The 18,430-nt window shown below is 38.9% G+C and overlaps 1 protein-coding gene across 4 annotated transcripts in view; it reads left to right on the top strand.

The window, feature by feature from the left end:
- Positions 1-308: 308 nt before the first annotated feature.
- The window catches only part of ADAMTSL1 (ADAMTS like 1), a 443,802-nt gene continuing 425,680 nt past the window's right edge, over positions 309-18,430 (top strand). For 2 of the 4 annotated variants that reach the window (XM_054500641.2, XM_063650519.1), the window contains exon 1: positions 340-742. In XM_054500641.2, the coding sequence (XP_054356616.1) occupies positions 680-742 (63 nt within the window). In that variant the 5' untranslated portion in view covers positions 340-679. Of the gene's footprint in view, positions 743-18,430 lie in introns of all 4 variants that reach the window. The other 2 variants (XM_063650521.1, XM_063650520.1) reach the window with 2 other exon arrangements.

Here is an 18,430-nt window from a genome sequence, read left to right as displayed (position 1 = left end):
GAAAATGTATAGAGTATTTATTTTCCAAGTCAAGAGAGAAAGTAAAGAGGAACTTTATGGAGGCGAAATAAAACAGTTGTACAGAACACATTTACAGGGCACATTAAGTCGGTTTTTGTCTATGGTTCTTTCCCTTTATGGCATATGTTATATATTGACAGGGATTAAGTTTCGCTCCTGAATGGAACAATACACAGTCACAGGGAGCTACTGTACTTTACAAAGCAACAGACATCAGCACAGGCAAATGGCAAATAGAAATGCATCTCACAAAGAACTAACCAGGTCCATGGGAAGCACAGTGCTTGGCTTCATCTTTTGCAATTCTGCATCTTTTGCATTTCCCTTCTCGCTCTGCTGCTCGCTCGCCTTTCTTTTTCGTCCTTTTCCCCCTTTTTTGCTCGCACTGTTACACTTTCTCTGTCCTCCTGGCTTTGTTATTCAGCATGTCTGATTAGCAGGAGCCTGATTGGCTGGCTGCCTGCTCCGAGAGAGATTCCATTCAGCTTACCCCCCACCCATCCACCCACCCACCCCTCGGTCAGGAAATGTGAGCGGGGCTGATGGAAGCTGATAGGCAGGACTGGAGTGTTAGCACCAGTACTGGATGTGACAGCAGGCAGAGGAGCACTTAGCAGCTTATTCAGTGTCCGATTCTGATTCCGGCAAGGATCCAAGCATGGAATGCTGCCGTCGGGCAACTCCTGGCACACTGCTCCTCTTTCTGGCTTTCCTGCTCCTGGTAAATGCCTTTTCATTTCAATACATTGCTATTGCCATTGAGTCTGGGTGCTGTTGGGTGTGTGTGTGTGTGTGTGTGTGTGTGTGTGTGTGTCTTTATCTTAAAACTCCAGGTAAAATAATTTACACGGTTACAAAGAGAGAATACTCCTTCCAGAACTTTTAACTTCAACTTCACAAGCAAGATAAAGTCTGCAAGACTTTCTGGAATTAGTTACTGCTATATAGTAATACTGATACTGAGACATGAACTTTGGGACATACCGCATGGAGTGTGGGAGCTGAGAACTGTATATAAGGTGATGTGTATGCTTGGAATTTGGATAACAGACATCCTGAAATCAAACTCACTCACTGTGGTGTTCCTGGAATTTTTTGATGGATAGGCTTTGTGGGGCTTGCCCGTACTGCCTTTAATGAATTATTTTCCGTCTGTGCACATGTACTACGGAACCAGGTAAAGGGGAATGACAGCCTCTTTGCAGCCAACCCAGATTATAGCTCTTAATTACTGCAAGTCATTTATGGATAGAAGTTAATGCTAGGATTTATGAATTGAGGATTATGGCCTTTGATCTCAAATTTACTTTTAAAGAAGAAAAAGGAATGGTGACTTTTAGTACGGCTGATTTCCACAGTCATAGTGATAAGATGCTCTGCTCTTGAACATCAGTACACATTGCATTTTTGACTCAAAGTAAATGTTCCGTTGTGACTCATACTTGGTTTTATGGGCAGAAAATGAACATTTACTGTCCAAAATAAATCTACACTCAAAATATTAATAGCAATGCACATTTTTTAAACCAGAGTGTTCTGGGCAGGCAGCTTAGTAAACCTCATCTGAAGGTTTGATTCCAAAATTTGCACACACTGATCCAAAAAAATGTGATTGTAGTTTTTCCTGTCACATTTATAACATGCCAGAACTTTCTCAGAAGGTAACAAGGCAAGAAGAGAGCAAGGTAAAAAATGTAGCAAACGAATAGGTTGCATTGATTCCTTGATGGGGAAGGAATGTTTTGTTCTGATTAGATTCTGACAAATCTGATCTGCACTATAATTTTGAAGTAGGGAAGAAAGCCATTTGGTACAAACTGAAAAGGTCCAGGAGATTAATCAAATAGAGTAATCAGACAGTGATTCAATATTTTATACATTCCCACTTCTTAATGATTTGCATCATTGTAGCTAAGAAATTATAATGCTGCATTGCAAGTGCTATAAATATAGAAATATATTTTTAATTTTTCATAGAAATTTAAAGGTAAACTACATTTCAAGCATGAATGAACTATAAGTTTTAGCTGTTCTGAAAAACACAAAGAACAGAATGTTTAGGTATGCTTTATGACTTGTGGAGCAAGCGATTTATGAAAGGTGTCTCATTTTTTCCATATGGGATGTGTTACTTGTATACACCATTAGTTTGTCTCATCTTTCCTTCTTTGTGATTGTTTTAAGTGTGTGTTATTTTCCCATTATATTGCATCATAAAGCAAATTACCAGTATACATTACTTTTTTTGATATTTTCATATGGAAGTATGATCTCATTATACTTCAGTAAAACTTTCCCATTCAGGAATAGATTGTTTTGCTATCCATTTGGTAAATGCATTATATCCCTCTGTGATATCTTGAATATTCATATATGTATTTGAGCATATAATTTGACTTATGTGGAATGAAAAGGTATGTATGCTTATTTCAGAAGGACTTAAAACATATCATGTTTAAATTACAATAATTGTATTATAAAGATAAAATTAAAACAAACCTAGGTTTGTTTTATGCCTGCATTTAAATGAAGTGGAAATGTGAGAGTTATGCTACAAAAGGAAGAACTGACTGGTGTTTACATACATCCCTTTGCAAAGCAATAATAGCATTAGTAATAGCTGTGATGTATTTTGTGTCTGAATGTGGCTAGTTGTTTGAAGATCATTACAATGAATCCTTACAATAATCATACAAATAAGACATTTTAATCCCATTTTTCAGGCAATGAAATAAGCTTGCATTTGAACCCAAAGGTCAAATAATGGAGAGAATAGAACATGTTTGCTTCGTATGGTGGTTGTAAATATTTAAGAACAATGAAAACAGTGGTGCAGGTTGGTCTGTACCCTTTGTTGCAGATATTTAGGCTTTTTGCATCACCTTCATCATTAAAGATATGTACAATATCATGAGCACTTGTTAAACTTGCTCATTAACTGCCCCCTTTAGCATTAAATTTAATTATTGGCTTAAGAGATTGTGACCTTTAGCCTGTTCTGTACTTGATTTAGAACTAGAAGTGTGGCATCATCAGCTCAACCTTCAAGCTTGATAGAGAAATTGAATTGAGGGGCTTGTTTTTCCTATAGTTTTTTTTTTGTTTTTGTTTTCATTTACACATTGCAAGGATTCTGTCTATTCTTGGGCTTATTTGGGGCAATTTCTAAAGGTCTCTGTAACTTAATTGGAAAACATCCTGTCTATTTAGTGGCAAGCCCAGTTTCTACCTTATTAAAATATCCCTCATTTCATTGACAGCTGAATCATCTGTATCATGACTAGGTTCTTGAGTGTGTACGAATATTAAAGGTTGTTCAGCCTCCATTCTGTCAAAATCCTTTCCCCTTGGAACTTATTTCTGAGGGGATGGGTGTTGAATCTATTTTAGGTTACCACCCATATTTTCACGCACAGAGCATATATCATAGATTTATATTCTGGACACAGTAGGACAGTAGTACTGACCAAGAGATTTCATTTGATATTCAGGTGAAATTAAGCTACATAATGCCATTTTCCCAATCCTCCCATCCTGCTCTCTGATATTTATCCTCTCTCCTTTGTCCCAATTGTTTAGCTCAAAAAGAATGTGGCAAAAACCATGACCGGCCATTGACATATGTGTCCATCTACACTTGAAGTCAAATCACTTCTTGTCAGAAAGGCGTTTAATCAAATTTGCATTTGCCTTTTGTTTCTTTTAAATAGTTTTAAGCTCATTCGCCTGCTATTATGAGAGTTGCAAGAGTAACACTAGGAATTATAATAAAGTACATGTGTTTTTCTGTTGAATTTCTTTTTCTTCTCTGTACTAATTTATACATGGCAACTAGTCAAATACAATAGCCCATTCCCTTCAGTCCCTCTGGCACTCTCTCCCACTATTATCTAAGTGGATCTATCTTGGATGGGGAGAAGCACCATTAGCTTGTGGAATGAATTTTAAGTCCCTTGTTTACAGGAGACCGCGGCCTGTTCCAGCAGCATATATGTCCGTGTGTGTTCATGTGCATGCACAGGCACTTTTCTATAATTGTTCACTCTACACAGATTTCTTTCTCTCAAGCCTAGATTGTCTTTAAATCAAGCTTGAAGACTTTTCGCATAGATCTACAGAATGCTATGAAACATTTAAAATTTAAAAATCACTTTCTTCATGTTTTTGTGAAGTTTCTTGTCTAGACATGGCCAGCTACATTTTTGTTTACTCAGGCTCCTGTTTTTAGTGTTTCAGTGTGTTCAGGACCACTTTCTGGCCCCCATTACTATTTTCACATAACACCATTTCTGTTGCTTCATATAAGTTGAGGGAAGAGTGTCCAATAGTGGTCACTAGTGAACTACAGAAGAATCTTGTTACACCAGGAAAGTTTTTCCTTGAAAAAGCATATGGAAATTGAAGTGTTTTGAGAGAAAAAGAGAATGAATAAATAAATGCATGTGTGTATTTGTGCATTTGTATGTTTTAATACATGTTGATGCCCATTTACTATTATGTATGAATAAATTGGAAAGCAGTCTTCTAACACACCATGGAGTAGGCTATTACTCAAACTTAGGAGACTCACAGAGTTTATTCTTCTATCCTACTAACAAAATTACAGTTAGGGTTTGCAATTTTTATCAGTTAAATGTCGTTAACCCTATACAAGTTACTCATTTTTTTTAAAACTTAGTTTATTTGGGCTGTATTTTGCTTGGGGATTATATTAGCATGAGACATGGTCTGGCGTTTTGGTTCTCCTCTTTATTATGGCTTACTCAGAATATAATTTTAAATTCTTCCAGGAAAAATACTGGGTCCTATGAATTTCTGCTTTTCCCGAAGCACCTAGTAGAGTGCCGTGTAGATACAGTTTGTGAACTAAATGAAGAGAAAAAATGACTTACAGAGACTATCGAAGGGTTCTTTAATTCTTCATATTTTCAGTGATTCCTAAATTCATATGTGTAGTTCTGTTTCTTTGGTCAAGTGACTGCTCTGCTTTTAATTCATGTATCTTCCGGTTTCCAGGAATGACACGCTCTCAGGTCCAGCTATGTAAGTTTAATTGTGCCCTCCTCTCAGTAACCATTTTCTACTGTTTCTGTGGTCTCGTGAGTAGAGTGACCCAGAAGTGACCTCTTCGTAGCATAAGGACCGGAGCCTTTTCTTGAGTGAGAGCATTCCTTGAATCACCATGAATAACCTACTGGTTAACTGTATTGAGATAATCACAGGAAAATGTGTCTAAATCAAGTTTTACAGTCTTGTCATTGTTACTAACTTTCTTCTTTTAGAGAGCTGGCTTCAAACTTTGTGTTTTCACCAGAAAGAGACAAGTGCATGTCATTTTCTGTCTACATCATAAAAGCCATACCATATGGTTGAATTTTGGCTTGATTGGCAGTACTGGCTCATGAGCGGCTTAGGACTGGCATACCAGAGGTGATGTAAGTCCTAAAGGATCCTAATTGAAATAGGCCAGCACAGCTGTGTGGGGAGCCTGCCTGCTAACTGGGGTAAGCTGTTGCTATCAACCCCTTCTTTCCATGAGCTCAAAAATAAATGACTAAATCTCCCCAATTCCCGAACTTCAAGATTAAAACCTACATTGAATAAAGCTTAACTGTTCTGTTTTGCCGCTCAGGGACTCTGTTAACTGGAGCACCCAGCATGGAGGGCAGTTAGTTAAAAGTTTTCTGGCCACGTCAAGAAGATGCCCAATGGCTGTAATCTGCAGCCAAAAGTGACCTCGGGCTTTTTGTTTATTGTCTTTCCCAAGAAACTCAGTATTTATAAATCCATTAAAAAGTTTTGCTATATCCACAAGCATTCTTTATTTTGATTAGAGAAATATATTTTGTCTCATGAAGTAATTGTAACCTTTATAAGGAGAAATACCTTAATTTCTGTGTTCAAATAGCCCCATCCCAAATTCTACCCATATATAGCTATGTGTATAGTCAGCGCTTAGTAATTGCTTGTCAGAAGGCATAAATAATTCATTGTAATCTCTAAAATATTTTATGTGTAATTTTTATAGTTCTTGGGCTACTTTGCATTTATCTGTGCCATCGCCCATCTCTTACTTATCTTACACTTCTGTCTGTCCCACAAAGCTGTCGGGGACAGCAGAAGGTGTGACTTGTTCCTCCTGCCTCTTTCAGAATGCCTGGTAATTTGATCTCAATAAATGTGGGTGAATGAATAAATAAATGGAAAAATAAGAATGACTTGGCAAGAAAAGGTGAAAACAGGGAAAAGTACAAGTAGGAGGGAAAAATGTCAGCATTCATTTTACATGTGAAGTGTTTCACTATTTCTGGTTTTGGTAAGACCAAGTCAACAACCCTAAGAAATGCAAAAGAGGTATATATTCTGTATTCCTTTCTCTGTCTCTTAAATATACACAGCCACACACTAAACAACAGTTAACCCCTTTTGCTCTTGTTAATTAGAATGAATCATTTTGCATGTTTCATATATTTTTTATCCATTTAGTTCTCAAATATTTTTCTTTTTTCGAAACTTGTCCTCAGGAAGAAAATGATATTTACATTAGTCACAGTTTTATAAAACTTGAAAGTACTTAAAATAAACTCTCATGTTAGCAGAGACAATGCTGTGGATTCACTAAAACCTGTTTCTTCTTGCTACTGGGCACAATGATAAACTGTATTTGCCAGCCCTCCCTGTGATTGGATGGTACTATGTAATTGAGTTCTCATCAGTGAGAAAATAGCTAGAAGTACTATATGGCACTTGTAGGCCTGATCCCTCAGCCTATGTGATCCTCCAAGCATCAAACACTCTCTCTTTACCTGCCTACTGGATGCAGAGAATCCACTAGAAAAAACTTCATGACTCTAAGGAATGTCAAAGCCACCAAGTGGAAGTCTAGGTCCCTGAATGACTACATGGAGCACAGCCCCTCAGTGTTACTCTCACAGACTTACACTGTGAACATTCACTTAACCATGAGCAAGAAACAAACTTTGTTGTGTGAAAACCCTGAAATTTTGGGAAAGGTGTTTTTTATGCTGAAAACTTTTAAGAAATAACATATGCTTCAAATTTAGATGCTATGCATGCCAGTACTTACTCATAAGTAAGTACTAATACCATTTTCCATTTATTATATGGGAAAAGAGAACTAACAAGATGCCACATCATTCTAATGGTGGTTTGATCTTTGAGGTTTGCAATTTACTGCATACCTAAAGTGTGATAAGTAGTTGGGGGTATGTGTCAGTACTACAGGGAAAATAGGAAAATGGGTCCATTTTTAAAACATAGAATCTGGAAGTGGATGAGGGAGTGGTAGAAAATGAGGAAAGAAAACCAAAGAGGCAAGGTTGTGGTGAAACAATTGAAATCTCCTGGGACAGAGTGGGATCAAACAGCGAGGCCAAGGACATAGAAGCACACAGATCCAAGGGGAAGGCAAATATAACAGAAAAAGATGCTGAGAAGCTGAAACCAGGGTGCAACACTGAAACTGCTCCAAGGGCAGAATGTCAGAAAATCTGAGTGAGAAATTCACAGAGAGGGAACAGACTCACAAAGGCAAAGTAAACAAATGTTTTGTACAGCGATATATAAAGTAAACCACACTTCTTGAATATCCCTAGTTTCAAACAATCTTTAACACATTTTTCTTGGAGGTGTCTGAGTGCCATGAAAGAACAGTGGTTTTAGGCTGGGTGCAGTGGCTCACATCTGTAATCCCAGCACTCTGGGAGGCCGAGGAGGGTGGATCACCTGAGGTCAGGAGTTCGAGACCAGCCTGGTCAACATGGTGAAACCCCATCTCTACTAAAAATACAAAAATTAGCTGGGCATGGTGGCAGGCATCTATAATCCCAGCTACTTGGGAGGCTGAGGCAGGAGAATTGCTTTAACCCAGGAGGTGGAGGTTGCAGTGAGCTGAGATCAAGCTGTTGCACTACAGCCTGGTGACAAGAGCGAAACTCCATCTCCAAAAAAAAAAGAACAGTGGTTTTAGAATAGAACCATCTGGGCAGCAGCACTGATTCCAGCTCCATGACTGTGGCCCACTCACATAATTCCTTTCATCTTCTGTCTGCTCATCCATGCTTTACTGTGGCCCACTCACATAATTCCTTTCATCTTCTGTCTGCTCATCCATGCTTTACTGCCCATTGCACCCAGCTCTCCAGAATGCTGCAACAGGCAAAGGCACCATTAGATGTCGAGGTGTTCTGGAAACTCCCAAGTACTATAACAATTCAGGTGATTACTCTCATTCATGTGAAAATCATTTCTCTGTCACCAGCTGCCTACCAGTGGGTAGTGCCAGGCTCCAATGGAGACAGACGAAGGCTCCATGAGAGATTAAGTCACAATCTCTACAGTGAAGAGCTTGGAAGTGTGTTGGATATTTTGTTGTCAAGAGTTTTGTTTTTTGTTTTTTGTTTTAATTTTTCAAAACACAACTCTTCTGTAGGCAACAGTTCTGTGATGGAGATTATTATTTTCAATTTCCCCACAAGCTGGTTCATCTTGTAAATAACTCTCTGCACCTGCTTAGATGCTGTTTGTTTAATCCTTTTATCCCTGTGTAAATGTAAATTATGGCTTTCCATAGATTATGAATGTGTTATTTTCAAATTATCAATCACTATTTGACTCTGAACATGAAAAGTTATTTTTACTGTTTCTATAGTTCATAATCTCAGTTTGTGCAACAGAACACACTGGAACAATTTTTTAGTTAATATTCTTTAGGGAAAAACTATTTTCAAGATAAATTGTTATCTTTGTGAGAATTACCATTATGTGTGACCAATATCTAGAGAGTTTTCATCTGCCCCACTATCACTGGGGAATCTGCTGCCAGATTACAATCTGTACATAGTTTCCAATACATTGTGCTTTCTTTGCAACAACCAAAATCCATGCAAAAAACAAATAGATTCCATTTGGAATTATATTTCTGCCGATGCAATTACTATATGAGGTTGCATCTCCCATCCTCATTAGAATTATACCTAAAGTTCTTATTAAAATAAATTAATTACAATAAGACCAAGATGACCTTGTACACCAAAAGGAGGATAGTTGAAAGAAAGGGAATAGCAGAAAAATCACGTTCATGAGCATATGCCATTTATAATACAGGAGATTTATTCCACTTCTGAGGCAAGAAATTGCCGGACTCTAATAGTTTCACCACCTGCGAATTATTTGGGTGCACCTCATAGGCGGGTTCTTTCTTCTATTTGTTTAAAGAAATAAGTGGTATGTTTGCCAATTCTACACTACATTAATTTTCACGGAGTTTCCATTTTCATCTTCATTGCTATTTCAGATTTTTTTCCAAAGCTTCTGCCATTCTCCAGCTAAAGCTTTGGGTATTTTCCCCTTCAATTTTTGTCCAGGGACTTTCTCTAAGTCAGTTCAGTTTGTTGGCATAAATGTTGGGATGAAAAGAGTGTGATAACCTAAGACATCCTGACATAAATTCCAAGAGCACTAAAGAAATGAGACAGGAAATTGTGAGCAACCTATAATAAATTCAAACTGTCCAATAAAAAAAATATACCTCACTTTGTTCCCATAGTAAGGTATGGTACGGTGTCTGATTTCTTAGCCTCCTTTGCTGGCTGTAATCTCAATCACCATTTGAAGTCTGTATGAGTATCGTTAGAATATTGTACTTCATCAATACAACTAAGAATGAAAAAGAGTAATGGAAACAATAAGAACTCCTACTGTTCAGGTGTGCTTAAGTGAGATTTGGAGGGAACGTTTTCAGAACTAGCCAGTTCTTTTATTCCGGTTGTTATAACCATTTGTCACTGAGACCTAATATAATTTCCCTGATATACTACACACTTTCAGTTCTTATTTGGGGCTTGTAGCTGGTCTGAGATAATAAACATGCTTTGAAATTACTGTTATGAAATTAATTGGCATTTAAATTCCCAGCCCATAGATTCATAGTGTTTTAGAATTAAAGGGAATCTTTGATGCATGCAGAATGTAACCTCAGTTGACTGGTATCTCTTTGAAGGCAGGGGTTTTGTTTTATTTTGTCCTGAATATCTTTGTATCTCTAGCACCAAAGAGTTTGATGTAGAAAAAGTGTTTGATGTAAGTTTGTTTGAATAAATTAATTAGTTGCCTATTCCAGCCCTTTCATTTTGCAGATAATTTAATTTAAAATATAAATGTCTGTAAAGAGATTCGAGTTATATTTATCACGAGCACCTAGTACATAGGATCCAGATACTGGAATCTTGTGCTGTTTCCTTTTGTCTGTTCTCCTTCTATTGAGTTCATTCTCCTGTATTATACTGTGCGGCCCCTTAAGGACCTTTAAATAAGAGCCATCATGCTGGCTTTGGTAGAGAGGGATTGAAATGTTGAAATGTCACATGCAGAAGTAACCAAGGATCGAATGAAGCTGCTGCAAAACAATCTTGAGTTAAAACTCAAAAATCGGCCGGGCACGGTGGCTCACACCTGTAATCCCAGCACTTTGGGAGGCCAAGGCAGGTGGATCACGAAGTCAGGAGATTGAGACCATCCTGGCTAACACGGTGAAACCCTATCTCTACTAAAAATACAAAAAATTAGCTGGGCATGGTGGCGGGTGCCCGTAGTCCCAGCTACTCGGGAGGCGAAGGAAGGAGAATGGCGTGAACCTGGGAGACGGAGCTTGCAGTGAGCCAAGATTGTGCCACTGCACTCCAGCCTGGGTGACAGAGCAAGACTCTATCTCAAAAAAAAACAAAAACAAAAATTCAAAGATCATTGTTGGCTTATAAATATCAGGGTGATCTGGCAAGAACAGAGAACTAAAATCTGTAAAATACGGCTCTTCCCTAGAGTTATGTCATACCAATAAGCCTCATTTATCTTGTTTCCCTATTAATGAAAAATGTGGATAATTTGGTGATGTATGTGTGAAAATAACTTCATATGGGATCTTGCATGTAGCACGTCTCCAAGAAGTGCTAGCTTTCTTTCCTCCCTCAGTGCAAAATAGCATCTTCATTGAGAGCCTGCTATATATCAGGCACTGTGCTAGGTACTGGCTATGCTATGTTGAACAAAACAGACATGGTCCTAAAGATGAGTCCTTCTACATAGAATATCAGTAAGGATTTGGCACAGGGGTGAGGAAGACAGAAATTAATTGGCCAGTACTTTCCATTGGTTTCATGTTGCTGTCATGATATTGTTTTCTTTAAACTGTATATTTAACTATTGCTGATGTAACGGGGTTTCTGCCTAAAGAAATAGACACATTAATTCATTATTTATAGTGATTCAAGAAAGAATGTGTTAGAAAAACTCTAAATCTCTAAAGATTTATATTTAAGGTCATTTCTTTGACTTTTGCTTTTTTTTCCTGAAATCCTCTTTTTTAGGAATACTGAAACCTAAGCTTAATGAGTGTATTACTTTGTCTGTGTTTATTTGATACATAAACACCTGTCTTTTCAATCTAGAGCTATGCTAAAGTAGCAAAACCTTTAAACCAGTCCCTCTTTCAGGCAAATAAAAGGCCAGTCAGCTGCATGTAGAAGGCTAATGACAGTAGGTTTTCCCACAAAAGGTTTGCTAACTTCAGTTTGCTGGTGCTGGGACTTTTATTAAGCAGGACTGTTTTGGCTGCAGGCTCCAGGATCTTGATTTTAAGAAACTCGATCAGTGGGTTTTGCCCAGTTGAGAGTTCTAGATGATTTAAAGCAGTGATTCTCAGACTTTTGGATTTAGTAGACTATTAAAATTTCAGAAAAAAAATAAGGCTGGTTAGCAGGTAGGTAGGAGTTACAGAAAATAGAGGCAAATTTCTAATTTTTTGTATTGCTAACTAAGGATGCTAATAAAATAAATTTCTATCACCATAGTTTCATCAATGAAATAACATTAGTTAATACGCAAGAGAGTACTTGCTTCCATGTAAGAAGCACTTTATATATACTGCATTAAATTATCTAATTCTCATAAGAACCCTGTGGATGGAGCCATGACAATTATCCATCTTGACAAGGAAACTGAGGCACAGAGAGGTTATGTAACATGCCTAAGATCACTCAGTCGGTAGGGGAAGGGTACATGATTTGAACCAAGGCAGAGTTCATTCATGTCTCAACTCTTCCATTTTCTTTTACCAGTACAAGAAATTAAAGGTCACTTGAAAAAGCCAAAAGTCCCAGGTACATGATTTCAGAAGAAAAAAATAACTAAACACATTTAGCTTTATGGAAAGCTAACCAATGTCCTTATTCTCTTTATTCTATGTGTCAACACATACTTTGTCATGGATTGGCCTGCTGTCTGCCAGTCACTTTCCTTGAAACACAAAGATGAACAAGACAGTCTTACTCCCTAGGAAGCTCACAGACACCAAACAAAGTTTTTAAAAAATAATAGACTGAGGCAGAGCAGAGGATATGAGGTTCTGTAGTAGCACAAAGAAGAAAACAAAGAATGGGAAGGATGCTGGCATTTTTCTGTCTGATGTGTCCCAGGCACTGTCCTAGCAGAGAATAACTCAATGGAAGTTCATCAGGCAGATAAGAGAGGGAAGAGGGGTCATTCCCGGCAGAGGGACTTGCACGGGCAAAGGCCCAGAAGAAGGAAAGGGAAGGTAAGTTCAAGGAACAGTGAGTGAATCCCTATAACTGGAGCACAGCCAGATCATGCAGGGTGTTGCAGGCCACCCCCAGAAGCTCTGACCCAAGTTTTTGTTTTAGAAAGACAGCTGTGATGGCCACATAGAGTGGAAAGGCCTGGAGAAGGGAGGCCAAAAGTTACAAGATTATTACACCTCTCCTGGTGAGAAGCCTCGAAGGCAGTAGCAACAGCAGCAGCAGTAGTGATGACAAAGAAGCATAAACGTCCAGCTGTAAGGCTACATAGTTACTGGTAGCAAAAACCTCCTGTGGGCTCCCTTTGCTGTACATCTTGAGGCCTCAGAGGCTCTTATAAAGTGCCAGCTGGGTGCTAGGGTTCTTTAGATCCCACTGTTTAGCATAGAATCAGGGCCTGGGACTGAGTCGGTGTTCAACAAATGTTTGCTGAATGAAAGTGTGAAAGAGTTAGTAATTTTATTCAAGGCCTCCCAGTTAAAATTTTTGACCTACGGTTAGGGATTATTTTTCCCAAATTATTCAAGGTATTCGGGAGCAACAAATGTATCTGTACCCTAAAAAGTTAAGAACTTTCTGTCACTCAGCAAAGTGTGAATTCTGGCCCAAGTTTTCTGAAGAGACTGCCAAACTGTTGTGACTTAACCCTTTATTCACTCTCAGCGAGCTTTTAAAAATAAATAGAGGCTATTTCAAAAGGGCAATCCTGGCCTGGCCAGCGTGGTGGCCCACACCTGTAGTCTCAGCACTTTGGGAGGCCAAGGCAGGAGGATCGCTTGAGCCCAGGAGTTCAAGACCAGCCTGGGCAACATGGCAAAACCCTGTCTCTACAAAAAATGCAAACATTAGCCAGGCATGGTAGTGTGTGCCTGTAGTCCCAGCTACTCAGGAGGCTGAGGTGGGAGGATTGCTTGAGTTGGAGAGATGGAGGCTGCAGTGAGCCGAGATTGTGTGACTACACTCCAGCCTGGGTGACAAAGTTAGACCTTGTCTCAAAAAAAAGTGGAGTCGGGGTGGAAATCCTGCGCTTTTTGAAAGCTTTACCTCCCTCATGTAACACAAAACCCATAACAGGGAGTCGTTTTTGTACCTTCGAGTGATTATTGTTGTCTGAGGCTATAGTAGTTTCCCATGTGTGATGTTCATTTGTTTTCTCACCAAATAGTGTCCTACTCCACTCCTTAGATTCATGTCACAATTACGAATCTTTACATGGAATGCCAGCAAATCTCTTTGCCCTAATTCTTGCAGTTTTTCACATTGTCTAACATAGGCTCCACATGTGAAGTTCCCTTTGAAAACAGCTAAAAATGCCGGTAAAAGATGTAGCATTAGTGGTTTAAATGTATCTGCCCTGATTAAATATTAATTGTGGTCTTCAGAAAATAATCAGGCCATATCTGAAATTCCTCAATTTATCATTTTATACTAAAAAACATGATTTGAAAAAATAACTCCTAAGTTATATTAGAGTGAGTTAAATGTCGCATAAACTCTTTATATTGTTTCTTTATTAATCAGATTGCTAAGGCATCAGATTTTTAATCAGGCATTGGAATCTCATGTATAGAATTTCTTTTCCTAATTATAAACAAATAGTCTCCACTGTGCATGTAGCTCTTTATACAGCATTAGTACAAAATTGATTGTAGCCTGGCCTCACCTCATAAAGTAGATTTGCTTTGGAACAGCATCAAATAGGTATTTATGTTTTAAATCACACGGTCCTTCTGACTTTCATTCTAATTTTGGACAATTACCACTTTTACTTTCCTTCCTCCTTCCCTGAAATTGACTGCAAACAGCATGAAAATGTCTTTAGACTTAGCAAAAGGGGAAAAAAATGTTAATTTCAGTCTCCTCCTAGGTGCCAAGTACTGTGCTATTTGTTTATGTATGTTATGTCATATAAACCTGACCACAGATCACAATCCATTTTACCGGTAAGAAAACTGAGTACCAAAACCTAAAAGGTGATACAAATTTCCCAACTTTTCATGTATGTGTATTCAGTGCTTATAGCAAACAAATCATATTGAAATATGCAGTACAGATTATTTTCCATGTTGTTTGAACTGTGTTTTTGGCCTTGGTTAGCAGGAGCCTCCCCAGTGTGCTGAGTGATTTCCACAGCTTCAGAACCAAGTTCATTGCAGTTCACAGCTTGTACCGTATTTCATCGATCCTAAGATACAAATTTTTTTTTTCTGATTATAGCAACTTGAATGAATTTCATAATTATAACAGCCATAGTTTAGTGAGTGGCATTTTTAAAAGGGTTCATAATGGTATATAAAATAAGAATGTCACTTCAGTCTATAGCATCTTAGGTTTGATGCAATGCTGTATCAGTCTTTCCAATATCTAACGAATAGAAGCAAAGCTAGGCTTAAGATTCAGATGCAGAAATATGATTATGGAACCCTCTTATTCCCTATCATCTGATGTGGATTATTCCTGCATTTATTTACTGATCTCCCCAATCTAAGGCCCTGGAGAGAGTCTGTATATTGGTCTTACCTTAGATCTGTTCTGTCCCCTACCAAGATCAAAACCCTCTGCCCAGGACCTCCTTTATTCTTAATCTAGGGGTGCCTGTTTCCTTATCTGGAAGCAAGTATACTATAATTCAGTAGCTTCTCACGTTTGGTCAGTAGCCAACTCAGCCGGACACTTGTTAAAATTATGACGGCTCCGGCCCCTCCTGCTTCAATGAGTATAGACCTCTGTGTATTTTATTAGCTTTCTTGGTAATTCTGATACACACCAACGTTTGATAACCACAGGAATAGTGGTTAAGAGATAGACTGCCTGGATTTCAACCTGATTCCACCAGTGTAACCTTTCTGTCATTTTCTGTGCCCCAGTTTCCTTGCCTGTAAAACAGGGGTCAACAATGGCATGTACCTCAAAGGATCATTGTGAAGTTTAATAAAACAGTCATGCAACCTACTCAGCACGGTACCCCACACAGGTAGCAGGTCCTCAATAAACATCAGCAATTATTACTCTCTCCCTGCAAGGCTGAAATTTCCCTACCTCATTCCAGAAACCAACCTCTTGTCTTTCCCTGGATTCATGGCAGCTGACAGTTTTGCCCCGTAACTACAGTCTTCCATGCAATCTCAGAGAAAGGGACTGAGAGGAAAAACTAAGATTGCTTTTGAATTTGTGGAGTCTGGAGCCCATTGAAGCCAGTAAGTCTAAGACAGAATAAAGATAAAAGTTGGTTCAAGAAAGTCATCCAGTGAATTCACTCATAAATGCTTGTCTAATTTAGGGTTCTCAACCCTCTTCTGCATAAAAATCACCTCAGGAATTCCAAACAAAATATCTGGGTGGCTGGCAGCCTCCATCCCCGCAAGAGATTCTGATACGGTTGGTCTGGGGAGAGGCCCAGACATTGGCAATTTTCCCAGGTAATTTGAATGTATAGACAGAGTTGACAATCACTGATCTAATTGAATATTTAAAGGGTTCCAAAAACCTCTTAACTGTTAGGGGATATATCTCTTATATTTGAAGATGCTTTATAAACTCTCTTCCTCCCCGTGAAAATCAAAAACTTAGGAGCCCCTTGTCCCTAAAACAGGGATAATATACTGATTCCGGGAACTCCTGTAGTCAATGTGAATGCACTTTGTAAACTGATAAGTCTGCATGTGAGAGGAAGCATTCTGGTGCCTAATGTGAAGATGATCATCCGATCCTGTTACATAGCATGCACAAAGAGATCCAGAAATCCTCCAGTTACCAAGATGTCGCATAATCTGAAGTATAATGCACCAGCCACTTCAATGTATACACTTTTCATTCAAAAAATAGGAACCATGAACATGTTAAATCATTTCGTAAAAGATAGAAGAAATTAAAACCTTCCTGAGCCCAATTTGAAGGGACAAAATAAAATATACGCTGAGAACATTCAGTCTTCCACACAAACTAGTCATCTCATCTTTTATTTTCTTTATTTTTCTTTTTCTAGATGGCCATTGTGTGAGATTAAGTATTTGGTCATATTTCCCACTGCTCTTCTCAGACAGCTAAATTTAATTCTTATCCAAATGACCGACTTACCCATCTATATCCCACTTACTTAATTAGACATAAAGAGATACTAAATTCCTCTCATCTGTTGAGGAAATGATGGTAACCTGGCTTTGTCTCCTATCCTTTAACAGCAACCCTCAGATCCCCTTTTTTCCTAAAATGCCCATAAACCTTCAGTGCCTCATAGTAGTATTATGAGGATCAAATGAGTATGTGTAAGTACTTTGAAAACTGTAAAACCTCAGTCATCTCGTGCTCAAAAGCCTTCACTGTCTCCAGCTGTCTGGAGTCTACTCAAGGACCAATTCCTCAGCTGGGATTCAAGGCCCTATCCCAAACCATCATTCCTACCTTATGTTCAGCTGTTTTACTGCATGTGTCCTGGCACACTGAGACCCATGCCACAGAGGAACTGGCCTGGCCAGAGCTGGAAGCAGGCTGGGGTCCCAGTTGTGTATCACATAGAAGACCACAGCAAGAAGAGTCTGAATGGGGGCTCTAGCAGAGAGGGGGATCAGAAGGAAGCTACACAGCAGGAGCAGAATAGGTGGCACAGGCAATTGATTGGAGGGAGGGAGAGGGGGTAGGTGAAGGGATGAGGAGGAAGACAGAGGAGGCTGGAGAAAGGGGAATTGTTGTATAGCAATGTCTGTATGTTCATCACTATGCTAGGGGGAAGGACTGCTAAAATATTGGGGCCCCAAATACCGAGCTTGGTTTTGGATGTGCTGAGTTTAAAGTATCAACAAAGCATTCAGGTAAGTGAAACTAGAATCCTGGAGATTGGAAGAGATGTAGATTTGTAAATCACCTGCAAGGAGAAGGCAGTTCAAGTGAGGAAAGTGGATAAGATCAATCGGAGCACAGGGACAACAGGGGCCTGAGGAAAGAACCTTGGGGATGACAGCATTTGCTAGTCCAGATGAGTAAGAAAAGGCAGGGGACAAAACAGGGGAGAACTTGCTGCCAAAGAAGCCAGGGAAGCATATTCCGCAGAAAGATGTGAGGGAAAGTCATAGGATGTGGTGAATTACAGGATGCTGATGAATTTCAGAGGAGCCATGTCAGCCAAGCAGTGGGCAGAAGCCAGATTACAAAGCACTAGAGAATTCGGGAGTATTGGGGAAGTGGGTGCAGTGAACTTGGGTTAGCCTTTCAAGAAGTTTAGAACTGAAAGGAAGGGAGGCAGGAGACAGGTTAGCCCTCACCACTGACAAAGTGGAGTGTAAAGGCAGGAAAGCACAAAGCAGGAGCTATGTGATAAAAGGGAGCTTGGTTTTAATAAAAAGAAGAGAAAGTGCTTTCGTCTTAATAGCTCAAAGAATGCTGATAGCAGCCGTGTGTGAAATTGATTTCTGAGGCCCAGCACCAGAGACAGAGAGGCTGTGAGGCAAATGGGGTAGTAAACCATGATTTAGCACCTTCGCTTTCTCTGCTTATTACAAAACAGGCTTTAAAAAAGATGCCTGTGGTGTGCCTCAGCAATCTTGATATTGTCTATGGCCAAGATCCATTTTAATATATTCCTGAGGCATTTTGGTAATTCTAACACTGCCTGAGACATTAATCTAGTAACTTTTCACATTGCTAAGCATGTTAATGCAATTTAAATATTATTTCTCTTAAACAACATTGACGTGGAAGGAAAAAGAACTCTTCTTGCTGGAAACAAAAAGGTAACAGGCTGAAAATGCTTACACATTGAAAGCACAATTAAGCTTTATAAACTCTCAAAGTATTTGCTTCTA

The sequence above is a fragment of the Pongo pygmaeus genome, chromosome 13 (assembly GCF_028885625.2).
Source record: "Pongo pygmaeus isolate AG05252 chromosome 13, NHGRI_mPonPyg2-v2.0_pri, whole genome shotgun sequence".
Taxonomy (NCBI): domain Eukaryota; kingdom Metazoa; phylum Chordata; class Mammalia; order Primates; family Hominidae; genus Pongo; species Pongo pygmaeus.
The sequence above is the reverse complement of the archived record's forward strand: the minus strand, read 5'-3'. Positions and strand labels throughout refer to the sequence as shown.